The 23,943-nt window shown below is 45.5% G+C and overlaps 1 protein-coding gene across 2 annotated transcripts in view; it reads left to right on the top strand.

Annotated features, from left to right (window-relative positions):
* Window positions 1-23,943, top strand: part of VASP (vasodilator stimulated phosphoprotein) — a 1,498,863-nt gene that overhangs the window by 151,511 nt on the left and 1,323,409 nt on the right. For both annotated transcript variants that reach the window (XM_078660889.1, XM_078660888.1), the window contains exon 3: window positions 13,065-13,233. In XM_078660889.1, coding sequence (XP_078517015.1) covers window positions 13,065-13,233 — 169 coding nt within the window. The remainder of the gene's footprint in view (window positions 1-13,064; window positions 13,234-23,943) is intronic.

Genomic DNA, 23,943 nt, shown 5'->3' with positions numbered 1-23,943 from the left:
CAGGCCTTCAAGGTGAACCCACACTTGCCACTGCTAGGCTCCACCTGCTGGTGCTAAGACACAAGGGCCTTTAAAAGCTTGCAGGGCTTTCTAAGGTCTAGCATGGGAATGTGCTCCCTCAGGGGAGTGGTCTTGTGGACTGGTCATGAAGGCTGAACCTGGTTCCCCAGTTCCAAATTCAGCAGCTCTGACCATAGTGTGTCATTCTCTACCCCACTGAACACCAAACTGCCCCAGTGAGAGAAACTTGCACTGCACTGACCAACTATAAACACCTGGATGTGACTCCATTCAAATTATGCACTAGACAAAAGCAATGTGCTACCTTAAAAAAATTAGCATCCTATAAAAAGCAAACACTCAGGGAATGCAAGATTAAGTAAAGCATGTGAAATGTAAGCAGTAACAACATGGTTAACTTTTTATTTTTACACTCATTACTCAGAAAGCAGTGTGTGCTTTTGCCTGAAAAGTTAAGGCCATGACCGCAGGGCCCAGAAGGGACCCATTTCAATGCCTATTGCTTATATCCTTAAAAAACATAAGCAGCATGGTTTAAAAACGACCACATTCGTGAACTTACAACCGCTGTACACATTTTGGGCGAGATGTACGACTGAAAATTCCATGCGCAAACGGGTTTGCGCAAGCAATTTTTCTCTGGGCCATGTACTAACTCTATTTTGGGACTCGCAAATAATTTGCGACTCACAAAATAGTGTTTTTGCGACTCGCTATTAGGAAGGGGCGTTCCTTCCTAATAGCGACTCACAAGCCATGCACAAATGTTTTGTGACGGTTGCATAATACTCGCAATTTACCGCCCTCTTCAAGAGGGTGGTAACGCAATCGCTAAAGGGAAAGGTCCCCCAGGGACCCCTTCCCCTTTGCAAATGCAGGGGGAAATATTTTTTAGGGGCAGGCAGAGGTCCCAGGGACCACTACCTGCCCTTAAAAAATAAATGAAAGTAATAGGTTTCTTTTTTTTAAAAAAATGCATACCGTTTTCCTTAAAGAAAAACGGGCTGGATTTAAAACAAACTGCTTTATTTAAAAGCAAAAACAACAGTTGATAGACAGAATGCAGAACAATGTCATACATTCACCCCAGTACAGAGATCTGGGCGTAAATCCATCGTTTTTTTGCTCACCACACCACCCCAGTTCAGACATGGCCATATGCAAATCAGCCTTGACCCTGTGCCTCATGGGAACAGTCCAGCCTGAACTGCCAAGCCATGTCTTCCCTGGACCGGAATCAAGCATCTTAGGACCGGTTCCTGGCTATCCGCCGTCTTCAGCCAGGATAGTTTGACTCCAGTGGCGTGGAGAGCATGGGACTATAAAGTCTCATTAACGAGTAAATGATCTTTTAAAGACCTGTGAGGTACTCTGGTGCGACTGCAGCAAGACATTCGCCAGCCCGGGAAGCTGTCTCTGCCCGGCTGACACATATGATGGGAGGGAAGGAGGGGTTGAAGCCCTTTAAGCCCAATTGGCGTTGAACGCCAGGAAAGGAGCATGTGTTATTGTTCCAATGATGCCTTTATGGCCCCTTAGCACTTAGTTGGTGACTACGAGGAGCTGCTCGAAGGATTCAATCATTGAGTGCCCAGGTGCCTCCTACTTCTCGTTGAGGGCATCACAGATGACGATCCATTGGGGATTCGAATGATAATATAATCTTTTCCCGCTGGGAATAGCTTTGGATATGGTTTTCTGTTTAAAGTCCGAGACAAATTACAGTGTATTTGTGACTGAGGCTGTTGCCATATTTAGGCAGAGACCTTAGGTCAAGGACAAGAGTCATGGTCACTTTTTAGGGCTTGCCTGCTGATGCGTTTGCGCATAGCTGGTGAGCTATATTGTGGCTTAACTAGAGCTTAACCATCTCGGCGATTTGTTGCTGTGCCCGAGAAAAACAAGCTCAATGCGCAAGCGCATTGGCAAAAAGCGCGTGCACATCAAATCCACCAGCGCATCAAAGCCTCCCTCCCACAGGCATCTCTGCTTCCCCCAGCCGGCATTTCTCCTCACCTAATTATTCACTGCACGGCCAGCGGCAACATCAAAGGCTGCTGCTGCCGTGACTCGCATATCTCCTCCCTCCTCCACTTTCACTGCCCAGGCCGGCCATACTTTCACTTTACACGGTCTCGCGTTTATTTTAACATGGCAGCTTTTCCTTTTCTTGTTGAATGTCTTCTAGCTTTCCCTCATCCTTACTCTCTCCCATCAATCTCCCGAACTAAACCCTTCTCTTTGTACCCATTCCGGGAGTGACCTTTGTTTCTGTCAAACTCCTCTGCTTCGTATGTGAAGCTTTGTAATCTCACTATTGGCAAGCCGCTTGTAGATGCATTTCTCTCCCGGCTCAAGCTCTACCTATCCCCTACCGATTTCCTCCCCACTTCCTCCAAGTACAGATTCCTTCCCTCTGTACGTATAGTTCTTGCAGATCTTTAAAGGATACCAAAGTGGACACAAAGATCCATGGATAACTCTGTTGTCAAAAAAATACATTCTGTTACAACCACTGCCACATTAAGAACTCCCATTAAATAGTGTTAACACATTTTTGTGATTTCTACAACAGATTTATAACTGAATATAAGGGTAATTGATTGATTCATCTTGGAAGGATGAGAGACTGAACTGGCCCGCCAGAGACCCTAACTCGTGACTTACAAATATATGCAAGAATTTACCAGCAAGTACTTAACTCGCTTAGAAATGTTCGGGTGCCTTTGCAGTGAAGCCATTGTATCAGCTTTTACACCCTGCCATTCTGGGCAGTTTTGTGCAGTAAATAATTTCTTTACCGCGGGTCCAACGCCCATGCACCAGGAGACACACACCTTTAAGTTTCACCCAGTTGTCGAGGCCCATAACTTGAACCAGCTGCTCTTTAGTACTGTGTGTGGCTACTGGGCAGTGTACGTCCATGCACAGAATACCACGTTCTATGCTTTGTTACAATAACACATCACTGAGGCCGTAAGAGCCACTGGCAGTACGTCGAAACTGCATGATCCTTAGTACAAGTAAAAAGATGTGTCGGACGCATGCAAAAAGCCACTGCAGTATGTGGGAGGGTGAGATAGGCAGCTTACATCTACCTCTATTTGCTGTGTCAGATACATATGCACCGGACACTTGAAATCTACTGTGCATATTATTTTACTCGTTTTTATTTTTATGAGGTAAATATGCATTATATTTGATCAAATTGGATCTGAGAAGATTGCCTTGCAAGAGCCAATGAGAACATGGGCCAGCAGTCAGTTTATGCAGAGCACCTCTGAGCTCGTTTAAGCAAACATTAGCCTTTATCCACAAAGGCGCAAATTAGCTTCCTTGCCATCAGGGGGAATAAAGATTAAATTAAAAAAAACGAATGTCTGTCCACCGAGACGGGGAACAGCTGCTCGGTAATAAGCACCTTCATCCGGGACTGGCCAGCCAGGCAGAGCAGGAGATGGAAGGCGCCCCTCTGCTCCTCATCAACACGCCACTGGGCTAATCAGCGGCAACTTGCTGACCCGAAATTCTACCCGCCAACTCTCCCGCCTCGCGGCTGACCCCACCGGAAACTGAAGCCTGCCGCTGCACGCAGCGTCCTTCCGACACGTGCTGGAAACATAGCGGCAGCCATGGCCACGAGCAGATTGAAGCATTTATCGGTTCCTGCTGAAAAAATTGTCTGTGTGAAGGTCACTTCTGCTGCTCGAGACCTCTCCCCGGCAGCCCATCTGGTACCCGGTAACACTTGCCATTCCGTCCCTGTCGGTCTCAGCAGTGACGGATACAGCTCAGTGCTCGCTGGCAGCCACAACGCCATCCATTGCCCAGAGTAAACAAAACAATATAACAGACGTTGTTGGGAATGTGCGTGGCGTTATCTGTCTAAATAACGCCTCGCCCTCGCACGAGAGCCCCATGCGGTCCCGGGGTTATATTACTTCATCTGCAGCGGGGTGATTAAAGTGCTGCTTTTACAGCGCTGATTATCTGTAAATTGATACGGTCTAACCCGCAGTTAGAGGTCTACCCACCACCCAGCTCCACCGATGCACCCAGCACACAGCTCCACCGACACAGCTCCACAGATGCACGACCACACAGCTCCACCGATGCACCCACCACACAGCTCCACCGATGCACCCACCACACAGCTCCACCGATGCACCCACCACACAGCTTCACCGATGCTCCAACTAAGCTCCACCAATGCACCCACCACACAGCTCCACCAATGAACCCACTAAGCTCCACCGATGCACCCACCACACAGCTCCATCGATGCACCCACCACACAGCTCCACCGATGCACCCACCACACAGCTCCACCTACACAGCTCCACCGATGCACCCACCACACAGCTCCACCGATGCACCCACCACACAGCTCCACCGAACGACCCACCACACAGCTCCACCGATGCACCCACCACACAGCTCCACCGATGCACCCACCACACAGCTCCACCGATGCACCCACCACACAGCTCCACCGATGCAGCCACCACACAGCTCCACCGATGCAGCCACCACACAGCTCCACCGACACAGCTCCACCGATGCACCCACCACCCAGCTCCACTGATGCTCCCACCACACAGCTCCACCGATGCTCCCACCACACAGCTCCACCGATGCTCCCACCACACAGCTCCACCGATGCACCCACCACACAGCTCCACCGAGGCACCCACCACACAGCTCCACCGAGGTACCCACCACACAGCTCCACTGATGCTGCACCCACCACACAGCTCCACAGATGCACCCACCACACAGCTCCACAGATGCACCCACCACACAGCTCCACAGATGCACCCACCACACAGCTCCACAGATGCACCCACCACACAGCTCCACCGAAGCACCCACCACACAGCTCCACCGATGCACCCACCACCCAGCTCCACCGATGCACCCACCACCCAGCTCCACCGATGCACCCACCACACAGCTCCACCGATGCTCCAACACAGCTCCACCAATGCACCCACTAAGCTCCACCGATGCACACACCACTCAGCGCAACCACAGCATCACTCAGCGCAACCACAGCATCACTCAGCGCAACCACAGCATCACTCAGCGCAACCACAGCATCACTCAGCGCAACCACAGCATCACTCAGCGCAACCACAGCATCACTCAGCACCACCACAGCATCACTCAGGGCAAACCACAGCATCACTGGTTCAAATATGTTCTTTCAATGTTTCAAGCTGTTTTCAAGCTTTCATGCTTTATTACAAATCACAAAAAGATGTTAATATTCCACTTCTGTTCTTGGATTTTCGTCACAATAAAAAACACTAAACATAATCTTCACAAAAGTTATTTACAAAAGTTTAAGCTATTGCCATTACAAATTAAATACATTATTTAAGTATTAATTCTTTAAAAAAATTAAAAGCCATTGTTATTTGTAATATCAATACATCTAAGTCACGTAAATACAAAACATGTTGCATTACAGAAGCTATAGGTGTTTGCGAAAGTTATAACTATTGGCATTGTAAATGACAAAGCTGTTAATTTAGCTATTTTAAAAAATAACACATAAAAAAAAATCATTTAAAAGACCAATAGCTCAAACTTTCCTAATGCGAGCCCTATTGCATTTCCACTGCTTGTTTTTTCCCCCTCTCTTTCACCATCATATTGTCAAGCTTCCATATTAATTACCATATAATCGATAATGCTGGCACTGTTTCCTGCTCGAAAGGTGAGTTTGGGTGGAACATTGGATATTGTACGGCCGTTTATCGGTCTGCATTCAGGATTATTGAGAACCGCTGCTCCCCTTTGTTAGTCGACGTATACTTTATCGATTGTGATTGGGGAAACCCTCCAAGCAAGGTCCTCATAAATTACTTTCTCCTGCAGTATTAGGTGGAGTCTTGTAGTTTAGTCCCTGAAATATGTATAATTATGACTGTATTCCCTGGCCACTTGTGCCTCCTACCTCCTACCCCAATGAAGTATACTTGAACCGCCAATCTGGGCAGTGGCGGTGGCGGTGGCGGCATTTCGCTGTAAAAAGCTTTGTCAGTTTGTGTTTCAGAGCCATTTTAAAGCCCGCCTGCGCCTAATGCTTACATCAAAGACGGACAATACATGCAAAAGGGGGCGGCCATCTTAGAGTGTACATCTCCACATACATTTCTATTGCTTTTCAATGGCAAAGTGCATAATAAAAGCTACACGACATTAACACAATGATCTCATATATGTACATACTTTGGTTTTTTACAAAGTGGAATTTCATCTTTTACAGTGACCTTTTTCATACTTTCATCAATATGATGTTACATTAAAAAATATATATATATATAAACACAAGTAGGGCAAGATCCACCCAGCGCTTTCTTCAGCAGGAACGGACCACACAGAAGGTGAAGTTTTTAAAGTGCAATATATATATATATATATCGATATCGATCTATAGTCAATCATCTCTTGGGCTTTTAACAGTTTTAAATATTATTATTTATGGCAGTAAATTAGCTTCAACTTGCTTTGCCTTTTGGCTGACTTATGGCAGGGGTGTGAAAGGAAACTTAATAGATATCTTGTGCTTCCATAAAGGTCACCCAATCTGTATCTTCCATCTTTTGGCTCAACCACGCTATGTTCCAACTTATTATCTGTAGTCATTTAACCTCATGGTGGGGGAGTGGGGGGGACGGTGGGGTCCAATTTTCCTAGAAGTGTCTGCTTGACAAGCCAGCGTTTTAGGACATAGCTGGATTCATTGTCCACGATTCTATTTCCCAAAGACGCTATTTTGGTGCCCACTCAAGTGGGAGCTCTGCCTCTGCCTCCGGAGGCATCTTACGTCCAGGAGGAGGTCGCTCTTTATGATTTAATGATACAGTGTGCAACTCTAGTTGCAAGGATCACACAAGCTTTATCGGCAGTGGGGCACTACAAAGGTGGCTTTAAGACCGTTTCACTGCACCAGTCTTGCTCTTTTATCAACAGCCTCGGGTAAAGGAAAGGCGATTGCCCATTCAGACTTTGGGGTAGAAGTAGTTGTACTGTTGGGAGCACTCAACACATTCGGTAAAATCTCAGGATTTCCAGGTGAACCAGGACAAGACCTCAGCATTCATGCTGGTGGGTTAGGGGCTGAACGGGGTACCTAATATAGGAAAAGGATGGGAACTGGACAGGTTTCGATACCTAGCGGTGCAGGTTGTGGATACGGAAGAGAGGTGTTATACTGTTACAAAGATGAATTGTAAGAGACTCCAGACGTAGCCATGAGGTATGATTCAAGTAGAGGTTTATTGAAACGTAGATGGAAGATGGTAATTAAGATTATTCAAGTCTAATTCAAAGCCCCACCAGGAGCAGCATCTTAGCTGCTCAGCCCACAGTCTCCAACTGTCTTTCTCTCACACAACCAGGCACACCAACATTCTGCTCTCTCATCAACATTATAACATTCCAGATCACATTCATACAGGCTGAGCAGCAGGGAAAGGAGATCAAAGTAAAACATATCCCCTTTCCTTGGGAACACAATAAACCATTAATAATTACAGCTTTGCACAATAAAGATACAAAACAAGAGGAATAGGGAATATGCAAATGGAGGAAAGAAAATGAAGATTACAGTTTGAATCACAGCTTAGAGAGATAGAAACAAGGGGGAACTGACAACTGCCAAGTATAATAGAACAGAAGAAAGGAAAATGGAGTAGATATATGCAATGAAAGCATGAAAACTCCAAATATACAAACATTCACAGAACAGAATATCAGAATAAGAAGAAACACACTAAAACAACAAGAAAGAACTACTGCAGTCCGAAAAATGAACTACTACAAACATGAAAGGAACACCATCCTCTTTTCTCACAAGGAGAGAAAAAACGAAGAATGCATAAAAGGACGTACGTTGACACATATAGAAAAAACAGTGAAGATACAGCAAGGCACACCAGTTGGCCAGACTGGAATGGATGCGTGAATCAAGAAACGCTGAACGATGAAAATAAAATAGGATGAATAAAAGCGAGGAAAAATACTCCAACAGAAGAACATAAATCTCCAACACAAGAAAGTGTAAAGAAGAAGAGTGAGGAAAACCACACCTGAAAGGAGTAATAATCAAGAATAAGTAAGAAGTAAACGTTAATTGCCAGGAGAATATCAGAATGAAAACTTTGCGCAAAGTTGAAAAGAACCTGGCATAACTTAACCACATGAGCGCTAGCGAAATTCCCCTCCTGTGCTCTTCTTTACAAAAACCCATTATTCATGACGAGCTGGGCTCGTCATGAGCGTAGCAGGAGGCTACCTCATGACGAGCCCAGCTCGTCATGAGCGTCGAAGGGGTTAAGAAGAATATCAATTAACAGGGGTTCCGTGCACAGAACCGCTGAAAAACACTCATGAGTAAAAATGATGCATGCATACGAATTATAGGAGTCGACATCCTAACCCAAGAAATTTCAAAGAACCTGTGAGGAAATACACAGTGCAAAACTTTAAGCGCAAGTGTGAAAATTTTGCATTCAAACAAGAATCGCAAATTGAATGTATCCTGATGAAATACAAAGAAATATGGGAAGTCGTATTATACATAACAATAAGGAAACAGCATTATGAGAATGTCATACAAAATGTTTACATGAATAAAGAGAAATAACTTGCAATACAAGTTAAAAATGCATTAAAGAATTGTGCATAACCTTAAATGAATAAAAATTGTAGAAGCACAATACTGTGAATGAGTAAAAACAAAGAAATAAAATAACAAAGGTAGTCACCGTTGTCATCTTGAATATAGGAAGAATTACAGCATACAATCCACAGTGTGAAAGGTAGAAAGAAATAAAGTACTCACTGACATCATGCCATAGTAAGTAGAATGTCCAAACGCGATAATGCTGCCAGACCACTATGTGTCACCCTTGAACTAAATCTGTGCTTAAAGAAAACATCCCGGTAAAATAAACTTTCAGTTGCAAAGTTGAAAACCCTTCAGGAGTAAAAGTGATGGTCCGAGGATGTGTGAAGTCTCATATGGAGCATAACGCTAGATGAACAAATACTCCAGCATTAGCCAAAAGTAAAACTGGTAGAAAAACGGAAAGAGGAGAAAAAAAACGTGGTTGGCAAGGGTGGATGGCAGAAATGAAGAAATCATCGAAAAGAAAATAGCGGCACGTTACTGATGTACAGCCGAATGACTCACGGCATGTACGTCCACCAAATGTAGCCGCACATGCTGCTGACGTTGATGAATGAAGGAGTAATGTCATAGCAATGCAAATTGAGGCTGGGGACAATCGAAGCTAAGGGACGCATGCCATCCAAGTTGTACCGTTTTTTAAATAAGAGTAGCCGTTAATGCCATTAATGGCGCAGTAAATAAAACACAAGTCAAATGCCGCAAAACGATGGAAAAAATACAAACAGCAAAGAAAATAACTAAACACTGTCTCACAGCACAGTGACCGTCGCTCCCACATGCCAGGCAGAAACCGGTGATGTAAACCCACCGTCGGATGGGGAAAGCAGGGTACTCCATCACGGGAAAGCGGGGATTACAAAAGGCATTTGCTTCATAATGACACTTGACAATGACACTTGCTTAAGGGCAAGAGGAAAAATTAATAACATCGCAGCAAGCATGTAGAATGCAAGATAGATGAAAACAGGACTGAAAGTAAACGCTGCTGGGGAAAATTGTGCCTTTGAGAAACAATCTTCGCAGGTAGCAGGAAGGTAACAGATGTTTATCAAGGCAGGCTGTTTACTAAGTCATTACAGTACTTTAAACACTGCTTGCTTGTTTAGAAAACGAATGCCAGGTTTTAGATCACAGGGTTTATCAACGTGGCACAACCAGCAGAATCCTCACGAAGACCGGAAGGAAAATTGCAGCAAGGACTGGAATAATAGAGGTATCAATTACAGCAGGGACTGGCAGATTACAGAAGAGGGCGACCGGTGGATTGGTCACTGGTAGGGCTAGCCAGTATGCTTGAGAAAAAAGTAAAAGTTTGTTACCTGTAGATGCTGGAAATTAAAGGTCCTTAAAGAAACGGGTACCTTGCAATTTCTTCAATTTAAAGTCCTTGTAGTAGCAGGTTGAAGTAGATGATTAAAGGTCTGTTTCAGAAGGAGGCCCATCGACTTTAGGTTGTAAATTCAAATATCTTTACCTCAGGTAGACAGGAAACCAGTATACGCAGGGTTTTTTAATCCAGATTATTCAAGTCTAATTCAAGGCCCCACCAGGAGCAGCATATTTGCTGCTCAGCCCACAGTCTCCAACTGTCTTTCTCTCACACAACCAGGCACATCAACATTCTGCTCTCATCAACATTCTAACATTCCAGATCACATTTATACAGGCTGAGCAGCAGGGAAAGGAGATCAAAGTACAACATATACCTACAGTATGTGCCAGGTATTGACAGGCCTGTGGGCCTCCGTAGCGTTTTGGAAGAAGCTACAAATATCTGTGGCTGGCAGAATTGCACGCGCACAGATGGGGGTACTTCCCAGGTGCCTCCATGTACCGCTGAGCATGTTTAAGGAGCTAGATAGTTTGCGAATTACTTTGATCTGGGCAGGTAGGAGGAACAGGAGGGATCTCAGTGTACTGAAGTTTGCCACGGAAGAGTGGGCTACCAGACTTGGAACTGTATCACCTGGTGGCTCAACTTCAGCACACAGCTAACCGGTTCACCTAAGGTCAAACCTGGGAGAAGTGGTTTCTGGCAGGTATTCTACTGGTGGATAATTTGCGCAGGAGCCTAATGGCAAGTTCATAACTAGATAGGTGCAGCCCCTTTGTGGTGTGACAGGTGGCACAAGTGTGGGAACAAACACAATCCATACTGTGCAAGCCGCCATTCTCCAGGCCGCAACCACTGTGGTGACTACGTCCCTTCGTTGCTATGGACAAGGTGATGTCTATGGCGGCATGGAGAGAGGGGCCTGGGTGCAATACGGTGCATCTAGGGTAAAATGTATTACTTTCCAGGAGGCACAAGCATGTTTCGGAGTGGCACTAGGGCATTTTCTGCAGTTCTCCAAAATCACAAAGACAGTCAATGAAATATGGACGGCCTTTCTGGACCTTCCAGACACATCCTGCATATTGAACGCACTCTTCAATATGGGTTCACCTAGGCATCTGATGTCTTAATTGCACACAGCCCTCATGCAAGATAGACAGCGTAGGCAGTTGGTAGTGAGGCAAAAGTGGGATGGAGATCTGCTGTAGCCACTGACGGATAAAGATTGGAGCACAGCATGTTCGTTGGTGTTCTGGTGTCCAGTAATGCTAGCTTCATGCTGTTACGTTTCCATGTGTTTCACTGCACGTACTTCTCACCGGCGAGATTGAAGGGCATGTAATTGGGTAGGTCCGACACACGCCCCAGATGCAGAACAGTGTGAGCTGATTTTCTTCACATGTTGTGGAGCTGCATGCACATAGAAGCATATTGGAGAGAGTTGATGCTTGATGCTCCGTAGGACCACACACATTCAATTGGATGTGAGAATTAAGCACTCTTTTAAATGTGTTTTCATGCCCTAAAAAGGGTAGGATGCAATACACGTTGGCACTACTAGGGTTTGTTTTGGCTAAGCTCAGGGTGGCCATTCGTCGGTTGCTGCTCTGCTTATTAATAGTGTTTGTATCATAAATGTTGGTTCTATCACGAAAAATTAATAATAAACATTTAAAATAAAAATACTTTAATTGCAGCTTGATGTGTGCACTTGAACTGATCTCGTCATGCCGGTTATAAGAATCTGGGAGGAGACTTTAGCTAGGACTGGCTGATTCCCTCCACACCACAATTCTCAGATGACAATTGCATGTACCATTTTTGCTGTCTGCATTTCATGTCTAGTATTTTGCTGTGTAACACGAGAAAGTACTTTTCCTTCCGGACAATGATGTATTAAATGTCACAGGCTTGATTGAGTTCCGAGTCTCTGGAGTTTTATATAGAGCGAACTAGACCCGAGAGATCGGGTATTGGAGCGCTTTACATGAGCACCAGTTTAATTACATGAGGACACGTTCGTTTTTGTTAGGCTCGGGGAGATTGTGATTTGCCCAGAATCACAGGATATTGAGCGCCGTTGCTGAGACTCGAAAACGGATCCCCAGCTTCGAGGTCGACCGCTCAAGCAGTAAGGCTATATCCTCTCCCCTTGCTACTTTGAGCACTAAGTGATATAGGGATGTGCTAAGTATTCAATTTTGTGCCCAACAGTAGGTAAAACCCACGGCACCAGAGATAGAATGCTCTCAAAGTTACAATTTGAGCTCAGTAACCCGTGAGTGCTGTAGTCTAGTCTCCTGAACAGTCCCCACAGGGACATGTTGGACGATATCTTTAGTGATACTATAGGACCTGTCTGCTACTTTCGGTACACTAGATTGTAAACTCGAATTGCACAAGCTGGCTACTCCACGCATAATGGGAGGAATTCACTGGACTGTTTTCGATCGTGTGGCAAACTGTGCTTAGGGGTAGGCTAGTACGAATCAGACAGATCGAAGCACGTGACGATGTGGTGTACACCATGGTCTCCTCTCTTTTTAAAAAGCGTTAACCTGACTCTCGTAGTCAACATAAAAGATATTAAACCTGCACAGGCAGTTGTAGGGGATGGGCAATAACATACGCCTGTTACCTCTGATAAAATAGTAATGTTCAACATTCGAAGTGATTGAATGAGGGACAGCTCTTATAAAGCATCCATTACTCAGAAAGAGTCTTCGTAGGCAGTCATTACTGTCCTTTCAGGTGTTTAAACAAATAAAGTTTCAATAAAGAGTGTACTCGCTCATGCTCAATTATTGAACAAGCTGTGTTATATGTAGTCTAAGCCAGCAGGTGTCACAGAAGTACTGTACTTGGCTATGTTTTCCCTCAGCAACATTCTGTTCCATTTGAAACCAATTCATGTTTGTATTGATTATGTAGAGAGATGGTGGAAGAAGAATCTTCTGAAAAGAGCCCTTATTAAACTTGAACTATTTTATTTTTATTTTGCAGGTCGTTATAAACTGTGCAATCACGAAAGGACTGAAGTATAACCAAGCCACACCTAATTTTCACCAGTGGCGTGATGCCCGTTTAGTGTGGGGCTTGAACTTTGGCAGCAAGGAGGATGCTGCACAATTTGCCAGTGGGATGCTTCAAGCCTTAGAAGTTCTGGAGTCTAGTGAGTTTCCTAGTCGTAGTGCGAGTCTGTTCTTTGTTTTATTTTCTATGGAGCTTTGTAATTGAGATAGTTCACTCACTTAAAACACAAACTGTAAAGGCTGTACATTCAGTGCTTGAATTTCGTTTTTTTATGTACGTTACTGCTCTCCTCTGATAGCAGACCTTATGCACTTCTATAAAAAGCTGTAATGATTCATGCATCTCACGTATTTTTTATCTGTTCTGTGCTGGGATTTCTGGTTTTGGTTCCGCTTACACCTTTAACATCATATTGTACAGCTAGCCAGTGAAGTACCATTATTCATAGTAAATATATATATAAATATAATATGCATACAAAGCTTTTCAGCAGAACAGTGTGTTTAAATAGAGAAAAAAAATGTCTTTTCAGCCTATTGACAGGCTTAATGATATGCCAAATTTATTATTTTCATTTTCAAAAAGAAGCCGAGTAAACCACATAGTTACTATATGATCTAAATGTGACTGGAAACATCTTTCTCGAACTTTTTTTAAAAGGGTAAAGGAAGAAAATGAAGGGCAGTTTTAGCAGATAGACTGATCCAGGCTTAAAAGTAGAAACTGCCACTGTGGCCCTCATGCCTCATGTGACAGCTAAGTCAGTTCTTTTTCTGGCTCCTGATAACAGTGTACTGGAGCACTGAGAGCAGGCTTTTCTTTCCTTGGAAATCTTACCAAACCTTTTTCCAACCTCTTCGTTCGACATATTTTAGGACAAGGGGTCCGTAATTAAGATTTTGTGACTGGAAATGTTTATTTCTCCTGTCGGGCCCCGTAACTATTCTTTTTAGGTCTCGCCTAAGCCATCCCTTTAGGGATGCTTTGGCGAGATATAAAGTAAGGGCTTTCAAAAGTGCACCCAATGTGCGGATCGGGTACAGTGCATGTGAGCACAACCACGCGCATTGCGCACAGCTCCCATTTGCCACCAGACACTTCCACTTCGCGCGCTTCGCCTCTGCTGCCATACGTATTCAGCTCACCAGGCTGCACACCCCCTCACCCCCCATATGCTCGCTCGCCAATGTCCCTCCCACCCTTCCTTTGATCACCGCTTTCCTTTGAACTTTCAGCGCAAGTTCTCACAGGCTCCTCTCCGCCCCCTTCCTTTAATGACCCTCCCCCAGCACAGAGCACGCATCGCTTGTATTTTTTTTTTTATACCCAACCCAGCCGCATACTATAGCCCAAGCCATCGTTGCTGCTTATTTATCTTATGCAACTAACAACCATTGACAAAGCCAATAGACCTGACTTATTGTCAGTATGCTGCTACTCGTTGTATCATATGTCTGGATGCAATGACAGAAACAGCCAAAATACAAGTGGGTCAGCACACTAAGCTAAACACGTTTTTTTGCACGTTATTTAAGACACTCACTTTATTACATTACCCACGCTGCTGGTTTTCTCCTTTCAATCCACTTTTTGCTGCTTTACTGTCCCTCACATTTTAGCAAATTAAGGCGTTATGTGGGGCTGTTGGGGCAGGACGATGGTAGGTGGTATTGCAAGTTATTTCGCCCTTCACCTCCTCTCAACCCATTGTAACCTCCTTCAGCGCTGTGCACCCCGTCACACACTCGCACATAGCTGACCATCACTGCGTGCTCTCTTGAGAGAGGCCAGGTATTGAATGGACGTACATCAGCAGTGTGATGTGACTACAGGCCAGGCAATGTCCCCCAAGTGACTTGTGTTCCCACTATCTTTCCGCAGCTTGCGCCTGTTTAGTCCCCCAAATGTGCTGCATTATACCGCATAATTTGGCCTCTTTTTAGGGCTCGGCCTCCGCCCACGAAAGTGGGAGGAGTTTCGAGATCCTAATGTTAAAAAAAAAAAAAAAGTATCTCCTAGGGCTTTGGCGAGACACATTCCACACATTCCTTAGTGTGTTATGTCATCTGGCCAGTGATTCGTCTTCGTTGTGGTGTCGTTTTAATAGCTTTGAAGTGATAGGTTAAATGTCGTTTTCGTCGGGCATGTGTAGCATTTTTCGTGCGTGTGCGCGCAAAGAAGTACATTAATTATAATTAGGAGCTGTCAGGGTGCCTCCGTAAGTGAATCCAGATGGCCGGGCGCGTTCACCATTCAGCAGCGCTCAGCGCGCAGCTGCTCCATGCCAGGCCGGGAAAGGGCTTCATTAGTTCAAGAACAAGAGTCTGACGTTCTGTCATGGGCTGTTCTTTTAATCTCAGTTTCATTTTTTTTCTGGAATGGTCCGTGGCCGGTGTGAATGGAATTGTTCTCTCGAGTTTATTATGTGTTTCTTTGCAGCAGCTTTTGTTTTCGGAGCTGAGGTAATGAATAGCAAGCTGGCAGGCAGCGCCTTTTAGAACTGTTTGCTTTCTGGGCAGAGTCCTGCAGCGGTGTTGAACTTCAGCATAGTCTGACAGCCTGCTGTATTGTTTGTATTTTCCCATACCGCCTGCGTCAACTTTTTTCCACACACGAATTTCCAACAGTTTTGTTCTCTCTGAATAATGCGCCTTGTTACTTCCTTCAGACAGCAAGCAGAGTTTTAAAGGAATGATTCAAGGAGCCCGTCAGTTGTTGACACAACGAAAGGTGAGGTAACTGTTTGCTTGCAGTTACGGACCTTCGTTTGGGGTTTTTATTGGTATTGTTTTTCCTAATGGGATTGGTGTTTGCGAGAAAATTGACTGCCCACAGCTGCGCTTGTAAGACGCGCCTGGCAAAGCGTGTCACGAGGGCTGCGTGGGGCTGATACAGATGCTCGCGCCCTATCAACATTGGGGACTGTATATTGACCGTCGTGCTGAAAGGCGGAGCAGCAGAAGTAGATTTCCGTTCTTGACTTAAATTCTATTCTTCCGAGCTCTGGGAGAAACCCCGAATGGAATCTAGGTATCCTGCTAGTTGCAGCGTTTGCGCGATGGCAAAAGAGGAAGTGTGCTAAGTTTTATTGTTTTTATTTTTTATAAAGTAAAGAACATTGGTAGGAAAGTTTGTAGAACTCCCCAAGTCTAGCAACTTGGAACACATACTTTGATTATGTCGTTTTTAGAACAGTCTGCCAAAGAATTCATTTCACAACTTGTAAATGCAGTTTGAGAGTTGAGACTGCAGTTTGAGAGTGCAGTGTGAGAGTTGAGAGTGCAGTGTGAGAGTTGAGAGTGCAGAATCAGAGTGCAGTTTGAGAGTGCAGTTTGAGAGTGCAGTTTGAGAGTGCAGTTTGAGAGTGCAGTTTGAGAGTGCAGTTTGAGAGTGCAGTTTGAGAGTGCAGTTTGAGAGTGCAGAATCAGAGTGCAGTTTGAGAGTGCAGTTTGAGAGTGCAGTTTGAGAGTGCAGTTTGAGAGTGCAGTTTGAGAGTGCAGTTTGAGAGTGCAGTTTGAGAGTGCAGTTTGAGAGTGCAGTTTGAGAGTGCAGTTTGAGAGTGCAGTTTGAGAGTGCAGTTTGAGAGTGCAGTTTGAGAGTGCAGTTTGAGAGTGCAGTTTGAGAGTGCAGTTTGAGAGTGCAGTTTGAGAGTGCAGTTTGAGAGTGCAGTTTGAGAGTGCAGTTTGAGAGTGCAGTTTGAGAGTGCAGTTTGAGAGTGCAGTTTGAGAGTGCAGTTTGAGAGTGCAGTTTGAGAGTGCAGTTTGAGAGTGCAGTTTGAGAGTGCACATTGAGAGTTGAGTGCACATTGAGAGTTGAGTGCACATTGAGAGTTGAGTGCACATTGAGAGTTGAGTGCACATTGAGAGTTGAGTGCACATTGAGAGTTGAGTGCACATTGAGAGTTGAGTGCACATTGAGAGTTGAGTGCACATTGAGAGTTGAGTGCACATTGAGAGTTGAGTGCACATTGAGAGTTGAGTGCACATTGAGAGTTGAGTGCACATTGAGAGTTGAGTGCACATTGAGAGTTGAGTGCACATTGAGAGTTGAGTGCACATTGAGAGTTGAGTGCACATTGAGAGTTGAGTGCACATTGAGAGTTGAGAGTGCAGTTTGAGAGTTGAGAGTGCAGTTACAGAGTGCAGCATGAGTTGTGAGTGCAGTTACAGAGTGCAGCATGAGTTGTGAGTGCAGTTACAGAGTGCAGTTACAGAGTGCAGTTACAGAGTGCAGTTACAGAGTGCAGTTACAGAGTGCAGTTACAGAGTGCAGAGTGACAGCGAGTGCAGAGTGACAGCGAGTGCAGAGTGACAGCGAGTGCAGAGTGACAGCGAGTGCAGAGTGACAGCGAGTGCAGAGTGACAGCGAGTGCAGAGTGACAGCGAGTGCAGAGTGACAGCGAGTGCAGAGTGACAGCGAGTGCAGAGTGAGTGCAGAGACAGTGTGTCAGGGTGCACATTGTGTGAGTGTGCAGAATGAGTGTGCAGGGTAAACAGTGTGTGACTATGCAGGGTGACATTGGGAGTGTGCGGGTGAGCAGTGTGTGAGTGTGCAGAATGAGTGTGCAGGGTAAACAGTGTGTGACTATGCAGGGTGACATTGGGAGTGTGCGGGTGAGCAGTGTGTGAATGTGTAGGGGCAGTGTGTGAGTGTGCAGAAAACACCACACACACATACACCACACACACATAACGCACACACAAACCACACACCTCAGTCTCTCAACACCACACACTTGTCACCACTCAACACAACACACTCACCACCACACTCACTCCCCAGGCTCACCCCCACAGACTCACCACCACACACTCACCAGCACACAGAAAACAACACAAACAACACACACAACAACACACCCCCAGCCGTCAATGAATGCTTTCACCATGCACAAACACCAACAACCATCATCCATCTGTGCACGCTTTTACCAAGCACACACCCACCAGCCGTCAGTGCACCCTTCCACCAGGCACACACACCTCCAGCCGGCAGTGCACTTTTCCACCAAGCAATCGCAGTATGGTACACTTTACTTTTAAACATATTCATATAAAGCACAGCATGCCACCATTGGTAAAATTACAATTCAACCAAGATACTTCCACTACACACCACATGCACACACTCCATAACACATGGCAAAAAGACATTGGCATTTACAATGCCATTAGCTCAAACAAATCCGAGCCCGATTGCATTTCTAATGCTTGTTTATTTTTTATACCCAACCCTGCCATATACTATAGCCCAAGCCATCGTTGCTGCTTATTTATCTTATGCAACTAACAACCATTGACAAAGTCAATAGACCCGACTTATTGACAGTATGCTGCTACTCGTTGTATCATATGTCTGGATGCAATGACAGAAACAGCCAAAATACAAGTGGGTCAGCACACTAAGCTAAACACGTTTTTTTGCACGTTATTTAAGACACTCACTTTATTACATTACCCACGCTGCTGGTTTTCTCCTTTCAATCCACTTTTTGCTGCTTTACTGTCCCTCACATTTTAGCAAATTAAGGCGTTATGTGGGGCTGTTGGGGCAGGACGATGGTAGGTGGTATTGCAAGTTATTTCGCCCTTCACCTCCTCTCAACCCATTGTAACCTCCTTCAGCGCTGTGCACCCCGTCACACACTCGCACATAGCTGACCATCACTGCGTGCTCTCTTGAGAGAGGCCAGGTATTGAATGGACGTACATCAGCAGTGTGATGTGACTACAGGCCAGGCAATGTCCCCCAAGTGACTTGTGTTCCCACTATCTTTCCGCAGCTTGCGCCTGTTTAGTCCCCCAAATGTGCTGCATTATACCGCATAATTTGGCCTCTTTTTAGGGCTCGGCCTCCGCCCACGAAAGTGGGAGGAGTTTCGAGATCCTAATGTTAAAAAAAAAAAAAAAGTATCTCCTAGGGCTTTGGCGAGACACATTCCACACATTCCTTAGTGTGTTATGTCATCTGGCCAGTGATTCGTCTTCGTTGTGGTGTCGTTTTAATAGCTTTGAAGTGATAGGTTAAATGTCGTTTTCGTCGGGCATGTGTAGCATTTTTCGTGCGTGTGCGCGCAAAGAAGTACATTAATTATAATTAGGAGCTGTCAGGGTGCCTCCGTAAGTGAATCCAGATGGCCGGGCGCGTTCACCATTCAGCAGCGCTCAGCGCGCAGCTGCTCCATGCCAGGCCGGGAAAGGGCTTCATTAGTTCAAGAACAAGAGTCTGACGTTCTGTCATGGGCTGTTCTTTTAATCTCAGTTTCATTTTTTTTCTGGAATGGTCCGTGGCCGGTGTGAATGGAATTGTTCTCTCGAGTTTATTATGTGTTTCTTTGCAGCAGCTTTTGTTTTCGGAGCTGAGGTAATGAATAGCAAGCTGGCAGGCAGCGCCTTTTAGAACTGTTTGCTTTCTGGGCAGAGTCCTGCAGCGGTGTTGAACTTCAGCATAGTCTGACAGCCTGCTGTATTGTTTGTATTTTCCCATACCGCCTGCGTCAACTTTTTTCCACACACGAATTTCCAACAGTTTTGTTCTCTCTGAATAATGCGCCTTGTTACTTCCTTCAGACAGCAAGCAGAGTTTTAAAGGAATGATTCAAGGAGCCCGTCAGTTGTTGACACAACGAAAGGTGAGGTAACTGTTTGCTTGCAGTTACGGACCTTCGTTTGGGGTTTTTATTGGTATTGTTTTTCCTAATGGGATTGGTGTTTGCGAGAAAATTGACTGCCCACAGCTGCGCTTGTAAGACGCGCCTGGCAAAGCGTGTCACGAGGGCTGCGTGGGGCTGATACAGATGCTCGCGCCCTATCAACATTGGGGACTGTATATTGACCGTCGTGCTGAAAGGCGGAGCAGCAGAAGTAGATTTCCGTTCTTGACTTAAATTCTATTCTTCCGAGCTCTGGGAGAAACCCCGAATGGAATCTAGGTATCCTGCTAGTTGCAGCGTTTGCGCGATGGCAAAAGAGGAAGTGTGCTAAGTTTTATTGTTTTTATTTTTTATAAAGTAAAGAACATTGGTAGGAAAGTTTGTAGAACTCCCCAAGTCTAGCAACTTGGAACACATACTTTGATTATGTCGTTTTTAGAACAGTCTGCCAAAGAATTCATTTCACAACTTGTAAATGCAGTTTGAGAGTTGAGACTGCAGTTTGAGAGTGCAGTGTGAGAGTTGAGAGTGCAGTGTGAGAGTTGAGAGTGCAGAATCAGAGTGCAGTTTGAGAGTGCAGTTTGAGAGTGCAGTTTGAGAGTGCAGTTTGAGAGTGCAGTTTGAGAGTGCAGTTTGAGAGTGCAGTTTGAGAGTGCAGTTTGAGAGTGCAGTTTGAGAGTGCAGTTTGAGAGTGCAGTTTGAGAGTGCAGTTTGAGAGTGCAGTTTGAGAGTGCAGTTTGAGAGTGCAGTTTGAGAGTGCAGTTTGAGAGTGCAGTTTGAGAGTGCAGTTTGAGAGTGCAGTTTGAGAGTGCAGTTTGAGAGTGCAGTTTGAGAGTGCAGTTTGAGAGTGCAGTTTGAGAGTGCAGTTTGAGAGTGCAGTTTGAGAGTGCAGTTTGAGAGTGCAGTTTGAGAGTGCAGTTTGAGAGTGCACATTGAGAGTGCACATTGAGAGTTGAGTGCACATTGAGAGTTGAGTGCACATTGAGAGTTGAGTGCACATTGAGAGTTGAGTGCACATTGAGAGTTGAGTGCACATTGAGAGTTGAGTGCACATTGAGAGTTGAGTGCACATTGAGAGTTGAGTGCACATTGAGAGTTGAGTGCACATTGAGAGTTGAGTGCACATTGAGAGTTGAGTGCACATTGAGAGTTGAGAGTGCAGTTACAGAGTGCAGCATGAGTTGTGAGTGCAGTTACAGAGTGCAGCATGAGTTGTGAGTGCAGTTACAGAGTGCAGTTACAGAGTGCAGTTACAGAGTGCAGTTACAGAGTGCAGTTACAGAGTGCAGTTACAGAGTGCAGAGTGACAGCGAGTGCAGAGTGACAGCGAGTGCAGAGTGACAGCGAGTGCAGAGTGACAGCGAGTGCAGAGTGACAGCGAGTGCAGAGTGACAGCGAGTGCAGAGTGACAGCGAGTGCAGAGTGACAGCGAGTGCAGAGTGACAGCGAGTGCAGAGTGAGTGCAGAGACAGTGTGTCAGGGTGCACATTGTGTGAGTGTGCAGAATGAGTGTGCAGGGTAAACAGTGTGTGACTATGCAGGGTGACATTGGGAGTGTGCGGGTGAGCAGTGTGTGAGTGTGCAGAATGAGTGTGCAGGGTAAACAGTGTGTGACTATGCAGGGTGACATTGGGAGTGTGCGGGTGAGCAGTGTGTGAATGTGTAGGGGCAGTGTGTGAGTGTGCAGAAAACACCACACACACATACACCACACACACATAACGCACACACAAACCACACACCTCAGTCTCTCAACACCACACACTTGTCACCACTCAACACAACACACTCACCACCACACTCACTCCCCAGGCTCACCCCCACAGACTCACCACCACACACTCACCAGCACACAGAAAACAACACAAACAACACACACAACAACACACCCCCAGCCGTCAATGAATGCTTTCACCATGCACAAACACCAACAACCATCATCCATCTGTGCACGCTTTTACCAAGCACACACCCACCAGCCGTCAGTGCACCCTTCCACCAGGCACACACACCTCCAGCCGGCAGTGCACTTTTCCACCAAGCAATCGCAGTATGGTACACTTTACTTTTAAACATATTCATATAAAGCACAGCATGCCACCATTGGTAAAATTACAATTCAACCAAGATACTTCCACTACACACCACATGCACACACTCCATAACACATGGCAAAAAGACATTGGCATTTACAATGCCATTAGCTCAAACAAATCCGAGCCCGATTGCATTTCTAATGCTTGTTTATTTTTTATACCCAACCCTGCCATATACTATAGCCCAAGCCATCGTTGCTGCTTATTTATCTTATGCAACTAACAACCATTGACAAAGTCAATAGACCCGACTTATTGACAGTATGCTGCTACTCGTTGTATCATATGTCTGGATGCAATGACAGAAACAGCCAAAATACAAGTGGAGCAGCACACTAAGCTAAGCACGATTTTTTTTTTGCACTTTATTTAAGCCACTCACTTTATTACATTACCCTCTCTGCTGGCGTTCTCCTTTCAATCCACTTTTTGCTGCTGTACTGTCCCTCACATTTTAGCAAATTAAGGCGTTATGTGGGGCTGTTAGGACAGGACGATGGTAGGTGGTATTGCAAGTTATTTCACCCTTTACCCCCTCTCAACCCATTGTAACCTTCAGCGCTGTGCACCCCTTCACACACTCGCACATAGCTGACCATCGCTGCATGCTCTCTTCAGAGAGGCCAGGTATTGAGTGGGTGTGTCTCCTGTTAAAGGGCGTCCATCATTCCAGTTACCTTACACAAGGTCACATTCATTTTTATTGTCCAGGGAATATTGGCTTATTCGTCCAGAACTATAGGATGTCGAGCGACTCCTTGACTCGTACCCGATTCCCATTTCTAAAGTCAGCAGGTCTGGCCATTACACCGCATCCTGGGGTAAGGGGAGAGGGGCAGGCAATGCCACATGGAGGCTCAGCTCGTCATGGGCTCGAGGTGCCAACAGGACCTCGGGCTGAGCCAGAGCCAGGCATCCCCTCCAGTATTCAGGGAACTGAGCCGAGCCTGCCAGTACCTCACTACAGGCCTCTGCTCTGCTGATGTGGACGGCATTAAACCAAGAGTGTACTGTAAGGTGATGCCACAAGTCCTCGCTTCCTTCCTGATGGCTCTGCGCACAAGGCGTCTCTTCTCCTTCTCTGTACATCTAACTCCCGTAGCGGCTTGCTCTGCACACAGCTGCTTTCTCCTAATGCTGCATGCTTCTAGCTCACTAAAGCTTGACAATGAGTTCAAGCGGTGTGGAAGACCTTTTACAATAGTTGACTAGTTATCTTTCATTTGTTTATTGGTGCATTTGGATGTTAAACAGGTACTGCTAATAAGGTGCAATCTTTGCCCAGATGGTGTTACCGTGAGTAAAAAAGACAAAATAGTTAAGTAATATAACAAAATGTGATGCATTATGCCGCATAATTTGCCTTTTCTTGCCATATAATTTAGCGGCATACTTTGGTCCATCACCGCCACATAGTCCCAGTGGTCCTAGATATAATGTTCTAGTTAGGCCACTATTTCTATGTCAGGAGAGTTTAAAAGCTCAGAAATAGACATGTGCATACTTTTGTAATCGTCTAGCGTAGGGGCGGCATGTCGGGACTCGCACATGACCTATTTTGCATCTATTTTCTCACATTTCTGTAGTTTTTGTACATACAGTTGGGTAATTTAGGTGGCTCCTGGACATGTCACAGCAGCTTCTTTTCGCGTCTCGGGTGTAATCACCCTTGGATCTCAAGAGGCTAACTCTCGGGTCTCACCGGAGCGTCACTTTATTATCTCACGTGAAGGTCATTTGAGGATATAATGTGAGGGTCACTTTAAGAGCTAACATGAGGGTTATTTTATTAAATGCTTTAGCTTTCACAGGAGGGTCTCCATCAGCCGGCCAATTAATCAATGTACTGGTTCACTGCTTTTTCCCAGTGGCGATAGATGCAAAGCGGAAGTGTGCCTGGGATTTATTGAGGCTTAACATCAGAGCAAGGTATAACTCGAACAGACCATCAAGGGGAAGCAGTGAGTCTGGAAGCACAGGCTTCAGAATATGAGCATAAACTGTGTGCTCCTCAGAGCTGACAACATTACACTGCCCCCTCACCTGCCCCCACACACACAGAGACACAGACAGACAGAGAGAGAGAGAGAGAGAGAGAGAG

This window comes from Lissotriton helveticus, chromosome 9 (assembly GCF_964261635.1).
Source record: "Lissotriton helveticus chromosome 9, aLisHel1.1, whole genome shotgun sequence".
Lineage (NCBI taxonomy): Eukaryota > Metazoa > Chordata > Amphibia > Caudata > Salamandridae > Lissotriton > Lissotriton helveticus.
Note: the sequence above shows the minus strand (reverse complement) of the source record. Positions and strands in the feature narration are given on the sequence as shown.